This window comes from Cynara cardunculus, assembly GCF_001531365.2.
Source record: "Cynara cardunculus var. scolymus isolate 2C chromosome LG 5, CcrdV1, whole genome shotgun sequence".
In the NCBI taxonomy this organism is placed as follows: domain Eukaryota; kingdom Viridiplantae; phylum Streptophyta; class Magnoliopsida; order Asterales; family Asteraceae; genus Cynara; species Cynara cardunculus.
The window spans coordinates 32,684,884-32,696,776 of NC_037532.1; the positions used below are offsets into that span (position 1 = coordinate 32,684,884).

General features: G+C 38.0%; 1 protein-coding gene across 6 annotated transcripts; it reads right to left on the reverse strand.

The window, feature by feature from the left end:
* Positions 1-1,401: 1,401 nt before the first annotated feature.
* On the reverse strand, positions 1,402-10,196 carry LOC112513562 (pentatricopeptide repeat-containing protein At3g49710). 6 transcript variants are annotated; one of them, XM_025119863.1, is made up of 14 exons: positions 10,103-10,196; positions 6,512-7,000; positions 6,143-6,207; positions 5,989-6,051; positions 5,662-5,751; positions 5,316-5,428; positions 4,994-5,062; positions 4,771-4,915; positions 4,448-4,503; positions 4,292-4,342; positions 3,093-3,147; positions 2,956-3,012; positions 2,740-2,859; positions 1,402-2,060 (listed from the first exon to the last, which is right to left on the reverse strand). In XM_025119863.1, the coding sequence occupies exons 2-14, from the start codon at positions 6,876-6,878 to the stop codon at positions 1,593-1,595; spliced, it is 1,719 nt and encodes a 572-aa protein (XP_024975631.1). In that variant the 5' UTR covers positions 6,879-7,000; positions 10,103-10,196; the 3' UTR covers positions 1,402-1,592. The 6 variants fall into 6 exon arrangements, 5 of the variants coding, with proteins under 5 accessions (XP_024975631.1, XP_024975630.1, XP_024975632.1 ...); XM_025119862.1 differs by lacking the exon at positions 10,103-10,196 and adding an exon at positions 9,908-10,092; XM_025119864.1 differs by lacking the exon at positions 10,103-10,196 and having other exon boundaries at positions 2,959-3,012; positions 6,512-7,506.
* Positions 10,197-11,893: the final 1,697 nt, after the last annotated feature.

Consider the following 11,893-nt stretch of genomic DNA (forward strand, 5'->3'; position numbering starts at 1 on the left):
GGTTGGCGGGTTAGTAGTTGCATAATTTGACGAATGAAATAATTCATAAATCTTAAGTTTATAGACCATACTATAAAGCGTCCTACTAAAAATGTTGCAATAGGTTTATAGGACGTTTTTTGACGTTTCAACAAGTGTTTTAGAATGATCTTTAAATAAAATGTCGTATTAGTTATTTTATAGAAACATTTTGAGAAGTGTCCCGTAAACTCATCTATTTATAGGACACCTATGCTCATATGACATTTTTTCAAGTCGTGTTGTATAATATAACTAATACGACACTTTATTTTAAAAACATCATAGAATTTGTTAAGACGTCCAAAACCATCCTATAAACATATTGGAACTCTTTTAGATAAGACATTTTTCTAATGTAACTCTTTAAAAGCGTCATAGATTGATGGATTCGTCCATCAAATATCTATCAATATCATTCATATTTTCCAACATATCAAATTGTTGTTGCTGCAAAAAAAAATCAATAATTTTTCTTATTAGATTATTTGTCATCATTCTTTGATCGTGAATCTCTTTTGGTAACCTATACGTTTAGTTAAAATGAAACAAAATATAATATCAATAAAAATTATATAAAATTTATACATTATTAATATATATATATATATATATATATATAATTTTATAAAAATTATATATTAGYGGCGGGTTGACGGGTTGGGCGGGTTGAGCTAGGCTCAACCCAATTTTAACCCTCCTAATTAGCGGGTTAACGGTTTGGCGGGTGAGCGGTTTGGCGGGTAGACGGGCTGAGTTTAATTGGGTTGTTAGCAGGTTGGGTTGGGCGGGTTTCGCGGGTTGACGGTTTTTTGTTCACCTCTAGGTGTATTAATAACCATTCCCTTCTATGGAAAAAATATAGAGGTAAAGAGAGAGAGAGAGGGGAGAAAAAAAATGAAGAAATCAATTCAAGATAAAAAGTTAAGTTGACTTAACAATGGTAAGACATTAGCATATATGTCTTTTGGACAACTTCATCCCAATCGTCACATATTTTATAAATCGAGCCGACAAAAACAGACATAAAACCCTAACATATATTTTCACAACAAATAACGACCTGAATTAGTAATCACACTCACAGATTTTAATCCATATGTTTTTGAGTGTAGGTTTGGTGTGCGGGGAGAAATGAGAAACACATTATAGAAAAGTGTGAAAAGAAACCCTTACATGGTTTCTTTATATATGATTTATCACATCAGGTTAGAGACGGAGCTAAATTATGTGTTTGGAGAAAAAAAAACGATGGTAAGAAAGATAATTGTATTATGTTAATAATAAGTTAAAACATTTAATGTCTTGTCTTAATTAATAAATTAATACAACTAATGGATGATTAATAAATTAAGACAATTGGTTTATGGAGAAAAAAATAACACTAAATTTTACATCATCGATTCGAGGCTCAAATTCTCCCTCAACTCTTCCAATTTTCTCTTTTGGACCCTGTTCGGAATTTTACATTAAAATCAAAATATATAATTAGTCCCCATAGAAGACACGAAAACGGTAGCAACAAATATTACAAGGTGGTTAGAAGACTTGAAAGTAACACCATCCGACGGCAACTATCCTACTACGACTCCTGTATCGTGATCTCGTGGGGGCCGCCATTTGCGCTCAAATACGTTTCTCTCCAGCACTTCCTCGGTCTTCAACTTATCATCGATGAGATCTAGCAGCTCTTGTAACCCAACTCTAGTTATGGCAGAAGTTTTGACATCAGGTTCATATTTTGGATCACTTTTGCAGTTCCAAACATCTTTTGGGTGATCCCTGGACCTTACCTCCAGGTGGGATACACTGGGCTCATTTATGTCTTTTGGTTGATCCATGGACCCTACCTCTAGATGGGATACTCTGAGCTCATTTGGTTTAGTTCGGTCTGGTTCTGACACCTTCCATCCCACGAATGAACTTGTAGCATCGTCCCATTTCACTTCTCCATCTCCGGGAGAGAGCCAATCATCCAAGTTGTCATCCACGTCCTCTTCAATTTGTTCATTAATAGCCGTTTCATCGTGTTCAAGATCAATCTGAGACCCAAAAGAATGTATACGACCATATACTCCGTCAGACAAGTGGCTGGAAGGGGAGACAACAACATCGGTTGTATAGGACGGCATATCATGTTAGTGTCCTTATAGACTGCTTAATACAACTTCAATTCCTAACAAGTTTTTTAAGACAGTTTTAAAATAAAACATCCTATTAATATTTTATTATGACATTATTTGAGAAATGTTTTGTCAAAGCAAATGTCCTATTAACTTGTTAGGATGCCCAAATATATCCTAACATCCTATTATAACACCTTTATATAAGACGTACAATTATTTGGTCGTATAAAGGAGTCTATTAGTGGGCTTTTTGGTTGGTTTTCCATTAAGTCCGGTATAGATAAAGCCATCTGTATGGACTAATCTGTCTGTCTATATAGATTTGGAAGTGTTTTGTTTGGAAGGGGTTTCTCATAGATGAAATGTGCATGTTTTTTTATTGGGAGGAACAGGTTTAGAAAAACTTTGGCTTTCTGAATAAGCCACTTTCTGTATCATTAAGCCACTACCAAACAGTCATGTATAGCTGACTAAATAAGCTGTGAGTCCCATTCAGCTGCTAACCAACGGGCCCTTAGATATCTTTGGTGTCCTATAAAGCCGATTTTGTTGTAGTGAGAAGATGGAGTTGAAGGAAGGGCATAATGGAGTTTACCTTGTTCCAAACTTCAATCATATTCTGAAGCTTCTCATTAGACACTCCAATCTGTTGAAGAACTTGCAACACGGACTCTTTTTGCTCATCACGATTGGGTGCACTCGAGTCTAATACATGCTGCATACGGTATGAAAATGAAATCAATTAAAAATGTTTAGCTACGAAACAAAATGCAGGTACCGCAAGAAGAGATGATCAAAAAGCAGTTCCTACCACAAGAAGATCAGCTTCAGCAACTTCTTCCAGAGTAGCATGAAACGCGTCGACTAACTGTAGGATTAATAGTTATAATGAGAAACAACAGTTGGTATGATTCTGTTTTTAATGAAAAGGAGTGGTTTCTCAGTTACCTGCACAGGCAAGTCCGATATAAATCCTACAGTGTCGCTAAGGAGCACCTTCTTCCTAAACATGAAATTACTCGGGGATAAGAAATAGATCTTGATCATATTATAAACCAAACCAAACCATCCCGGTATATCCCACCTGGGGGTGGGATCTCGGGTAGGATGTATGCACACCTGACACCACTACCCCAAAAAACTATCCAAGTATATCCCAACCAGGGTGGGGTCTGGTCCCCAAAGAGTAAAGCAACTTTTTTCCCTGAATGGGATTTGCAAAAGACTAAGGGGCTGTTTGGTTGGTTTCCGTTAACTCCTGTAAGGATAAAGTTGTATGTGTGGATTAATCTTTTTGTATAGTTGGAATGGTTGTTCTTTGGGATGGCTTGTTCATAGATGGAAGGAGTGTGCTTTTTAATTGGGAGGGGCATGTTTGGGAAAAAAAAAACTTGGCCTTATGTATAAAGCTCCCCCGGAAGCTTACTGAACAAGTGACTTTATATATCATTAAGCCATTACCATAGCTGACCAGACAAGTTGTGAGTCCTATTAAGCTCTTTAAGCTTCTAACAAACAGGCCCTAAGATTGACATACTGTAAAAGCTAAAAGACTAAGGTTGACATACAGTAAAGGGACCCACAAGTATGTGCATAGATAAGACATGAAACAGGGGCGGACCTATGTGGGAGCATATGGTGGCCCGTTCCCCCATAGTGGAAAAGAAATTACATTTCTCAAGGGTGCCACCGTAATGTTTCTATGTGTGCCCCTATATTTTTTTAGAACTAACCAGTGACATAAGTTTGTGATGGATGAATTGTTCTAAGTCGCCAAACTAAAATTTCTTGTTCGAAGGGGTGTGGTTCGATCCTGCTTTTAGGAAATTTCCCTTACAGCTTTCAATTTTGGGATCTTTATAGATTTTTTTTTAAATTGGAGGAAAGCGGTTGCGAGAGGAGTCGAACCCATGACCCTTCCTTATATGCAACCAACCAACCAACCAAGAAATCTATTATGATTTTGAAAAGAAAAAATATTGTATCTTTCACCCTTTGGTCAAATGGTGCCCACCGCTTAAAATATTTTCTAGGATCGCCGTTGACATGAGAGGCGGGAAAAAGCTAAAACACCCCTCTACTAAATTATGAATATGAATGAGATCAGCAAAAGGCAAGGAGACCATGATGGAAGGACTCTCATTTACCCTGATGGAAGAATAACATTCCGCACTTTAGTATCAACTGTTGCAAACATCCTGCACAAGATGATTAATTATGTAGATAACAGAAGGGCAAGAACGGAATTATGCATACGGAAGATAAGATTAGAGACATCAGATGACAGTGGATGACAGTCGTACCGATTGTCAGAAAAGAGGTAGGTATCTGAAAGAGCGCTAACTAACGTCGATTTCCCCTGGGAGAGAATCGTAAAGTCACAGTAAGCTGGTGAGTAGCATAGAGTCAAAGGGCAGGTCCATTTGAGAACCGTATATATTTTGAGAACCAACTACTTATGAATTATTCATGATGAACATCATGAATGATGAAAAAGCATGATGAAAGATATTCCTAAATATTTAGGTAATAGTTGGTTGTCACAGTGGTCAAAATATTTACGCTTCCTAAATGAACTTTACCCTGAGTAGGAAATCATATTCATTTATTTGTGAAATACACCTACAGCATTTGTGTATCCAACAATGGCAACAGTTGGCATGTCTTGACCGTGTGAGCCTCCACGCCTTTTACGAGAAGCACGTTGCAGAGCCCGGGTGCGACGTACCTCTTTTATTTCAGATAACAAGTGATTTCTCCGTTCTATGATTCTGAAATCTCAGTTCTATCACTTCACTTGTAAAACATGTGATAATAGCAAGATCATGTATTAAAGTCGAGCAGAAAACCTTCTTCGTTGAAGCTGAAGTTCTGTTTCTCCGGCACCACTTATGAACCCACGTCCACCGCTTCCTCTCCTATGCGTTATAATAATTCAAATTAAAAATGCCCCCAATTGAACAATAAATAATTGATTCAAAGATCTTTAAAAGAGAGTATTCAAATGTCAGTTTCATGGAAACAGTCGCTCTACTCTTTCGGGTAGAGGTTAGGTCGTGCATCTTACCCTCCCCAAACCCCACCTAGGTGGGATATAACTGGGTTTGTTTGGTTTGATTTATTCATATCTCTGCTTCATTGACAATAAATGTTATAGAAGAATCTACGCACCCTCTGGCACTAACAACTTCAGCTTCTCCAGGTGCACCAAATGTGAAGCGACCATCGCTACCACGTACACGAACAAGTCTGCTTCTCTTGTACATCAGAGCAGCTAACTCGGCCTATAAGATTCAAGATCATTAAGCCAAAATAACAATCTAAAAGAATGATCGATGTAAAGGCTAGGCCTTGGGGCTCCTCAAGGTAAGTTGGCAATTCGAGTCTCCTCAGGACCACTTGGGATTTTTCTTGTTATCTTCAAGGAGCCATGGAACTAGTCGAAGTGCATGCAAGCTCGCCGGACACCCACGGTTACCAAAAAAGAGAACGACCGACATAGAAAAAGGTAGCATACCTGCAGCTTTGCTTCCTTTGTCTGAGCATGCGCATGAAATATCTCAATGATGAGACCAACTCGATCTAGAACAGCTTTTCCCCATGCACGCTGCCATCAGTAGTATAACATTTCAGAAATACACTCATTTGGTACAAATCCGTTTCCTAGAATAAGATAAACTGATAAACTTTCCCTCTAAATCTATTCAGAAAAGAAAGAGATAAATATGGTATTCAACCACAATTCCCATCATCAAGGCACAATTACAGCAAGTATATGATATAAAACTTTCTTTAAAAGTAGCAAGTAACTTGGCTGTTTGCAATGAAAACATGCATGACTTACCTCTAAGTTTCTCTGTTGAATTCCAGTTAGAGTTCCATTCACAAATATTGCATCCACTCCACCCTGTCAAAAAAATATGCAACCATCTAAAATTCCAATATTGCATCGGAAACAAAAGAACTAGAAACGATATCACGTTAACACGACCCGTTACTTTTGAATCTTCAGCATTTAAGTGGCATTTGATATTGTCCACTGTCCCTGGTCCAAAGAAAGTATCTGCATCATCCAAAGCAAACAAAATAAGAAAACAGATAATTCCTAAGTTATACGAAAGAATCTATGCTATAACTTTGAAGGTCATATTTCAGCTTCAAGATTGATGGCTTCCTAATATTCTTTTTTAGATGAAGTAATAACTAAAATAAAATGGAAGACCATTACAAATAAACCAATGTCCATGGTAATTTGCAACAAAAATACATACAGTTTTACATATGATATCAGTACATTTGACCTCAGAATTCAAAGTGTATCATCTTTTTCAGGAAAGATTTAATCATATGCTAAAAATCTTGCAAACCTGCCCGAGTGATTCGATAAGCTGGGTTTTGCACAACAAGATGTGGGGGTAATTCTTTCTTTGCAAAGTCAGTATCGTAGTACCCATCTCGCTGTTCTTCAAGAGAATTGGCGAGGTTAAGAGCTTCATCGAGCTTGATCTTCAATATGGCATCGGGTCTAAAACGCGGTTGTACAACAAACAATCTTGGAGGGCCACCTGGATCTTTGTTGAACTCATCTGCATCTGCCTCCTCGTGTTTGTGTCGTGCCTGTAGATTGGTGAATAAGGAAGGGATGACCGAAGTCGAAGAAAGATTGGTTTTTCCACTGAGGGTTTGAGCGACGTATCTGAATGAAGCTCGAATCTGGTAAGCGGCTCTAAACATCTGTAAGATTTTTGCTCTTTAATTGAATCACAAGGGCTTTAGAAGAACAGGGGAAGGTTCCTAATAGGTCATGCCAACGACCAACTGTTTTGATGGAAATGCCAAGTGGGTGGTACTTAGATCTGCAATAGCAAAACATCACCATTGTATTATGCAGGCACAGACAAATAAATCCTAAAATACTGGAATAATCGGAATGGATTTTACTCGAAAAATGGATATTGAATGGCAAAAAGTTAGAGACCTGATACTAATTCACTTCTAGTTGAAAAAAAGGTGGACTTTTAAGATGAAGAATCTTATCTATTAGCCAATAAGAATGGGATAGCAGTTCCTATTTGCTACAAAATGGCAGAACGCAGTTGTTTTGAGGGATGTGAATAGATACATGACTATATAATGGCTGAAGTAGTAGGATTAAATTCTCTGCAAAAATCGACTTGCTACGATGAACTCCACTATGGCATAAGAATGAAATTCTTTTGGAAAACCCTCTCAATGAATGTGATTTAAGAAACATAGTGAAAGAATTGGTTGAATGTTGTACATTTGTTGAATCAACTGACAAGCTTTCAGTCAGTCTCTGAGTACCATGCTACACTTCTAAATACATGCACTTGGATAAAAACATTTCACCAATAATCTCCACATGAACATCGTCCTTCCTTAAAACAATGAAATCTGCGAGCATCTCTTACTGTAATCTCTCTACCAGTTAAACCAGATATGATCTTGATTGCATTATGGCAATCCCCACATATTCTCAGATTCTTCACCACAAATAGAGGTTCCCCATCTTTGGTTGATAGCAATCCAAAAACAATAGCTAGTTTCTCACTGTGACGCCCTAAGCTTGTCTCTTTTTCATCTTTCCCAATTCCATGATCTCTAACCGCAGCCCATTTCACATCTGGCACATATCCAACTTGCTTCATCTTCTTTAACAATTCTTCCCAGGACTTTGTAATTTCCTTCAACATAGGGTGGGAACTATCTTCTGCAACAAAGACATGTACCTTCTTGTTTATTTCAATCCAACTGCAACCTGGATTCTTCTTCACTCCACTGTTTCTCATAGACTTCCTGATCATTGCCACTTCTTCCCATTTGTCAGCCTTGCCATACATGTGTGCAAGCATGACGTATGGAGCTGCATTAGAAGGTTCTAGAAGAAGACACTGTTTTGCTGCCTTAACAGCTAACTCCAGATTACCATGGGTTTTACAGGCTCCAAGCAAAGCACCCCATCCTACAGTGCCAGGGTTGAATGGCATCGTCTCAATGAGTCTTTCGGCTTCCTCAAGTTTACCAGCTCGGCCGAAAAGGTCTATCATACATGAAAAGTGTTCTTCCTCTGGTTCTATACCATACTTATCGGTCATCAAACTAAAATACTTTCTTCCTTCCTCAACTTTTCCTGTGTGTGCACAGGCAGAGAGGATCGATACGAAGGTAATACTTGTAGGGGCTATATTTGCTTCAACCATGTGCTCAAAAAGATGCAATGCTTCCACTTGAAAGCCATGATAAGCATAACCTGCAATCAATGAGTTGAGCGTAACGGTATTGTGCTCTGGCATCAGATCAAACAATCGCCTGGCATCTTGCAAATTTCCACATTTAGAGTACATGGCAATCAGTGAGTTATTTACAGAGATTTTATTTGATGGGATATCAGATTTAAGTGCAAGACAATGAATCTGCTTTCCTTGAGTTGGTGAGGACAGATTAGAGCTTGCACTAATCACGCAGACAAAGGTGCAATCATCCGGGCGGTAGCCTTCCCGTTGCATTTGCCTAAAACAATAGAGAGCCTCTTCTGAGAGATCGTGATTCTGAGAATACCCAGAAACCATGGTGTTCCACAGAACCAAATCCGGTCCAATGATCTCTTCAAACACTTTCTTACAATCTGACATATCCCCGTTGCATTTCGCATACAAATCAATCAAGCCACTTCCCACGTGCGCATTCTGGTGGAAACCTTTCTTGATTAACTGACCATGAAACAAAAGCCCACCATGCAAATATTCCAGGCAGGTAAATGCTGTTAAGACACTGGCCAAAGTAAACATATCAATCCTTAACTCCATATGGACCATTTCCCGATACAATTCAAGTGCTCTTAGTCCTTCTCGATGCTGACTACATGCCACAATCATCGAATTCCATGTCACCTCATCTTTATTGCTACCCATATCATTAAAAATCCATTTTGCCTCATTCAAATGCCCGTTTTTGCTATAATATGTGATGAGACTATTATTCACCGAAGTATAAGCATTGAACCCACCCGAAATTGCCAACTTATGAAGCTGACCAATCAAACCAATATCTTTACAGGCAGCAGTCACAGCAGCCGAGAATGTAAAACCATCCATGTCAAAGCCCAACTTACGCATATCCATAAACAAGTGGAGAGCAGGCCGGGCTTCACCACGGTCGGCATAAGCTGAAATGAGGGTGTTGTAAGACACAAGGTCCGGTTGCGGAATTTGGTCGAACAGCTGGTGTGCAATGAGGGGTTGGGATTCTTTGGCATAGGCAGAGACAATAGTATTAAAAGAGAATACATTAGGATGTGGGATGACATCAAAGGCATTGCGGGCAGAAGAGAGACGACGGCATTTGGAGTAGAGGAGGATGAAGTGATTGGAATGGTAGGTGGAAGCAGGGATGAGGGCTTTGATGTAAAGGGTGTGAAGGGATTTTCCGATTAATAGGTCTCTCCGGGAAATGCATGTTTTAAGCAAATGGGTAAAATGTTGTGAAGGCCATGATGAAATTTGATTCATCTATAAAGCTTTTTTACACCAAAATTTTCGTATCTGTGTAAACTAGAGGCAGATTACTAGAGACTGAGTGACACAATTGAGCTTTAGTTGAATAATCTTAGTCAACCAGGATGAGAGAAAGTAAAAGGAAAAAAGAAAATTCACAATCTTTTATCTAAGAGCATATCAAATACATAGACTTGCAAATCAGAAAACCCCATATCTGATTCAACTTGTAATGGTGTCATGGAATACCATTGCCACATCTTTCGGAAATAAGACTCTCCGATACTCTCTGCAAAATCTCATATGCTAATCCATACTGAATCAAGAAACAGGTTATATTTAGAACAACATAGAATAGCATACAACTTCACCTAAGTCGGAAAAAACAGAAAACGAATAAAGAAAACCCTAATGAGTAACAAACAATAAGAATCGAGATGTTACATGTGAAGAAGACTACTATGCGTTGAAGAAACAAGGCGCTGAGTGAAGAAGATGAACCTTGAAAGAGGCGGTGAAAGACGAGAGAGAATGGAGAGAGGAGCATTAGTTCCCGGGCCCGGATCGGTCTGAACAGCCTTTTCTTGGGTCGGACTACTTACCCACGGACTAACCATCCTAATTTGTTTTTTCATATTCTTTTTAATACTTTCAAAAAAACTTATATAATGGATCAAAAATAACTTATAATAATATAATACAAAGTACATGATATAATTTACCTGGTAAGAGCTGACCGTAATAAGAGTCATTGTTCTCACTTATCGGGTAAGACTCTCGGTCATCATCTCGCTCTTACTGGGTAAGATTCTTGGTCATTATCATGTTCATTCGATAAGGTAATATAACTTGATAAACACTTATCCGAGTAAGTATTTGATAAACGACACCTAAGTCTACTCATTTTTTCAGAAATAGTTAATCGAAACCGCTTTCTGACGGATTGAACAGGTCGGGTCTAACAGATAGTCCCATCGTAAAAAACTCTAAAGAAGAGTTCTAAGATATTTGAAGAGTACCTCTCAAATCAATGGTCAAGACTCAAGAGCTAAATGGGCCAGAATTCAGGGCCCAAATTTATGGGCTATATATACATATTACATAAGAACAGTTGGGGGCTTGGGGCTGTTGGGTTTGGGCCACTTTGTAAGGCTAGTTTTTATGTTTTCATATGTAGGCTTGCAACCCATACTTTTTATTTAGGGGGGTGTTTGAGATTGCTTATAAAAACAACTTATTGACTTATTTCGATTTGACACCGGTAATAAGTATTTTTAAGTGTTTGGATAAACAACTTATATCGGTGTCAAATCGGTAATAAGGAGTTTTTGAAAAAGTTAAACATTTCTGACTTATAAATAAGTTGATAAGTGATTTTGTAGAAAAGCATAAGCTATTTCAAATAAGCAATCCCAAACACCCCCTTAATTTGTATTCTCTCTTTTACATAATTCATACATTTTTCAAGACCAAAATCTTGTTCTATAAAACTCCCTTCAAGGGTCATCCTCGCCAAATTCCATCTTCTTCCTATTAACGATCGTTGCAATTTTGTTGGGTTTGGGATCAATACTCCAAATATGATGTTGCTTCATATAGCTTTCGAACTACCAAACAGTAATAGCAATGATTGTTGAAGATTTTTTCAACATACGGTTTTTGTAAATAATACAGTTGAATAAGACATTATAACTATTGTTGTAGGATAAATGTGTCATCGTCAAAAGGATATGAGAATAATGATATATATATATATATATATATATATATATATATATAGCAATAGATATAGACATATTAGAGTTAGGGGTTGTTTGGCAGTTGCTGAATGATTTAGTGCAGAATAGTTAAGAGGTCAGAATGGATAAGAGGGTCAGAATGGTTAAGTGCTGAATGAAATAATGTTGTTTGGTAACTGTTCTCTGAATGACAATAAATTACCATTTTAACCCTCATCAAACAAAAACCCATTAATCCAAACCAACAGATATGCTTTTCCTTTAACTTCAAGTGATGGGTTCGATTCAGGTGATGGGTTCGATTTCAAACAACCAGGTATGCTTTTCCTTTAACTTCCCACTCCATCGAAGGGTCTTGACACGAACAGGGATGGTAGAGTTTGATTTAGGTTTTTGGGTTGGGTTTGATTCGCATACTATTAACTTACTGAGGTCGCTGGCGATGGAGACGATGGAGGTCGCCGACGATGGAGACGATGGAGGTCACCGGCGAAAA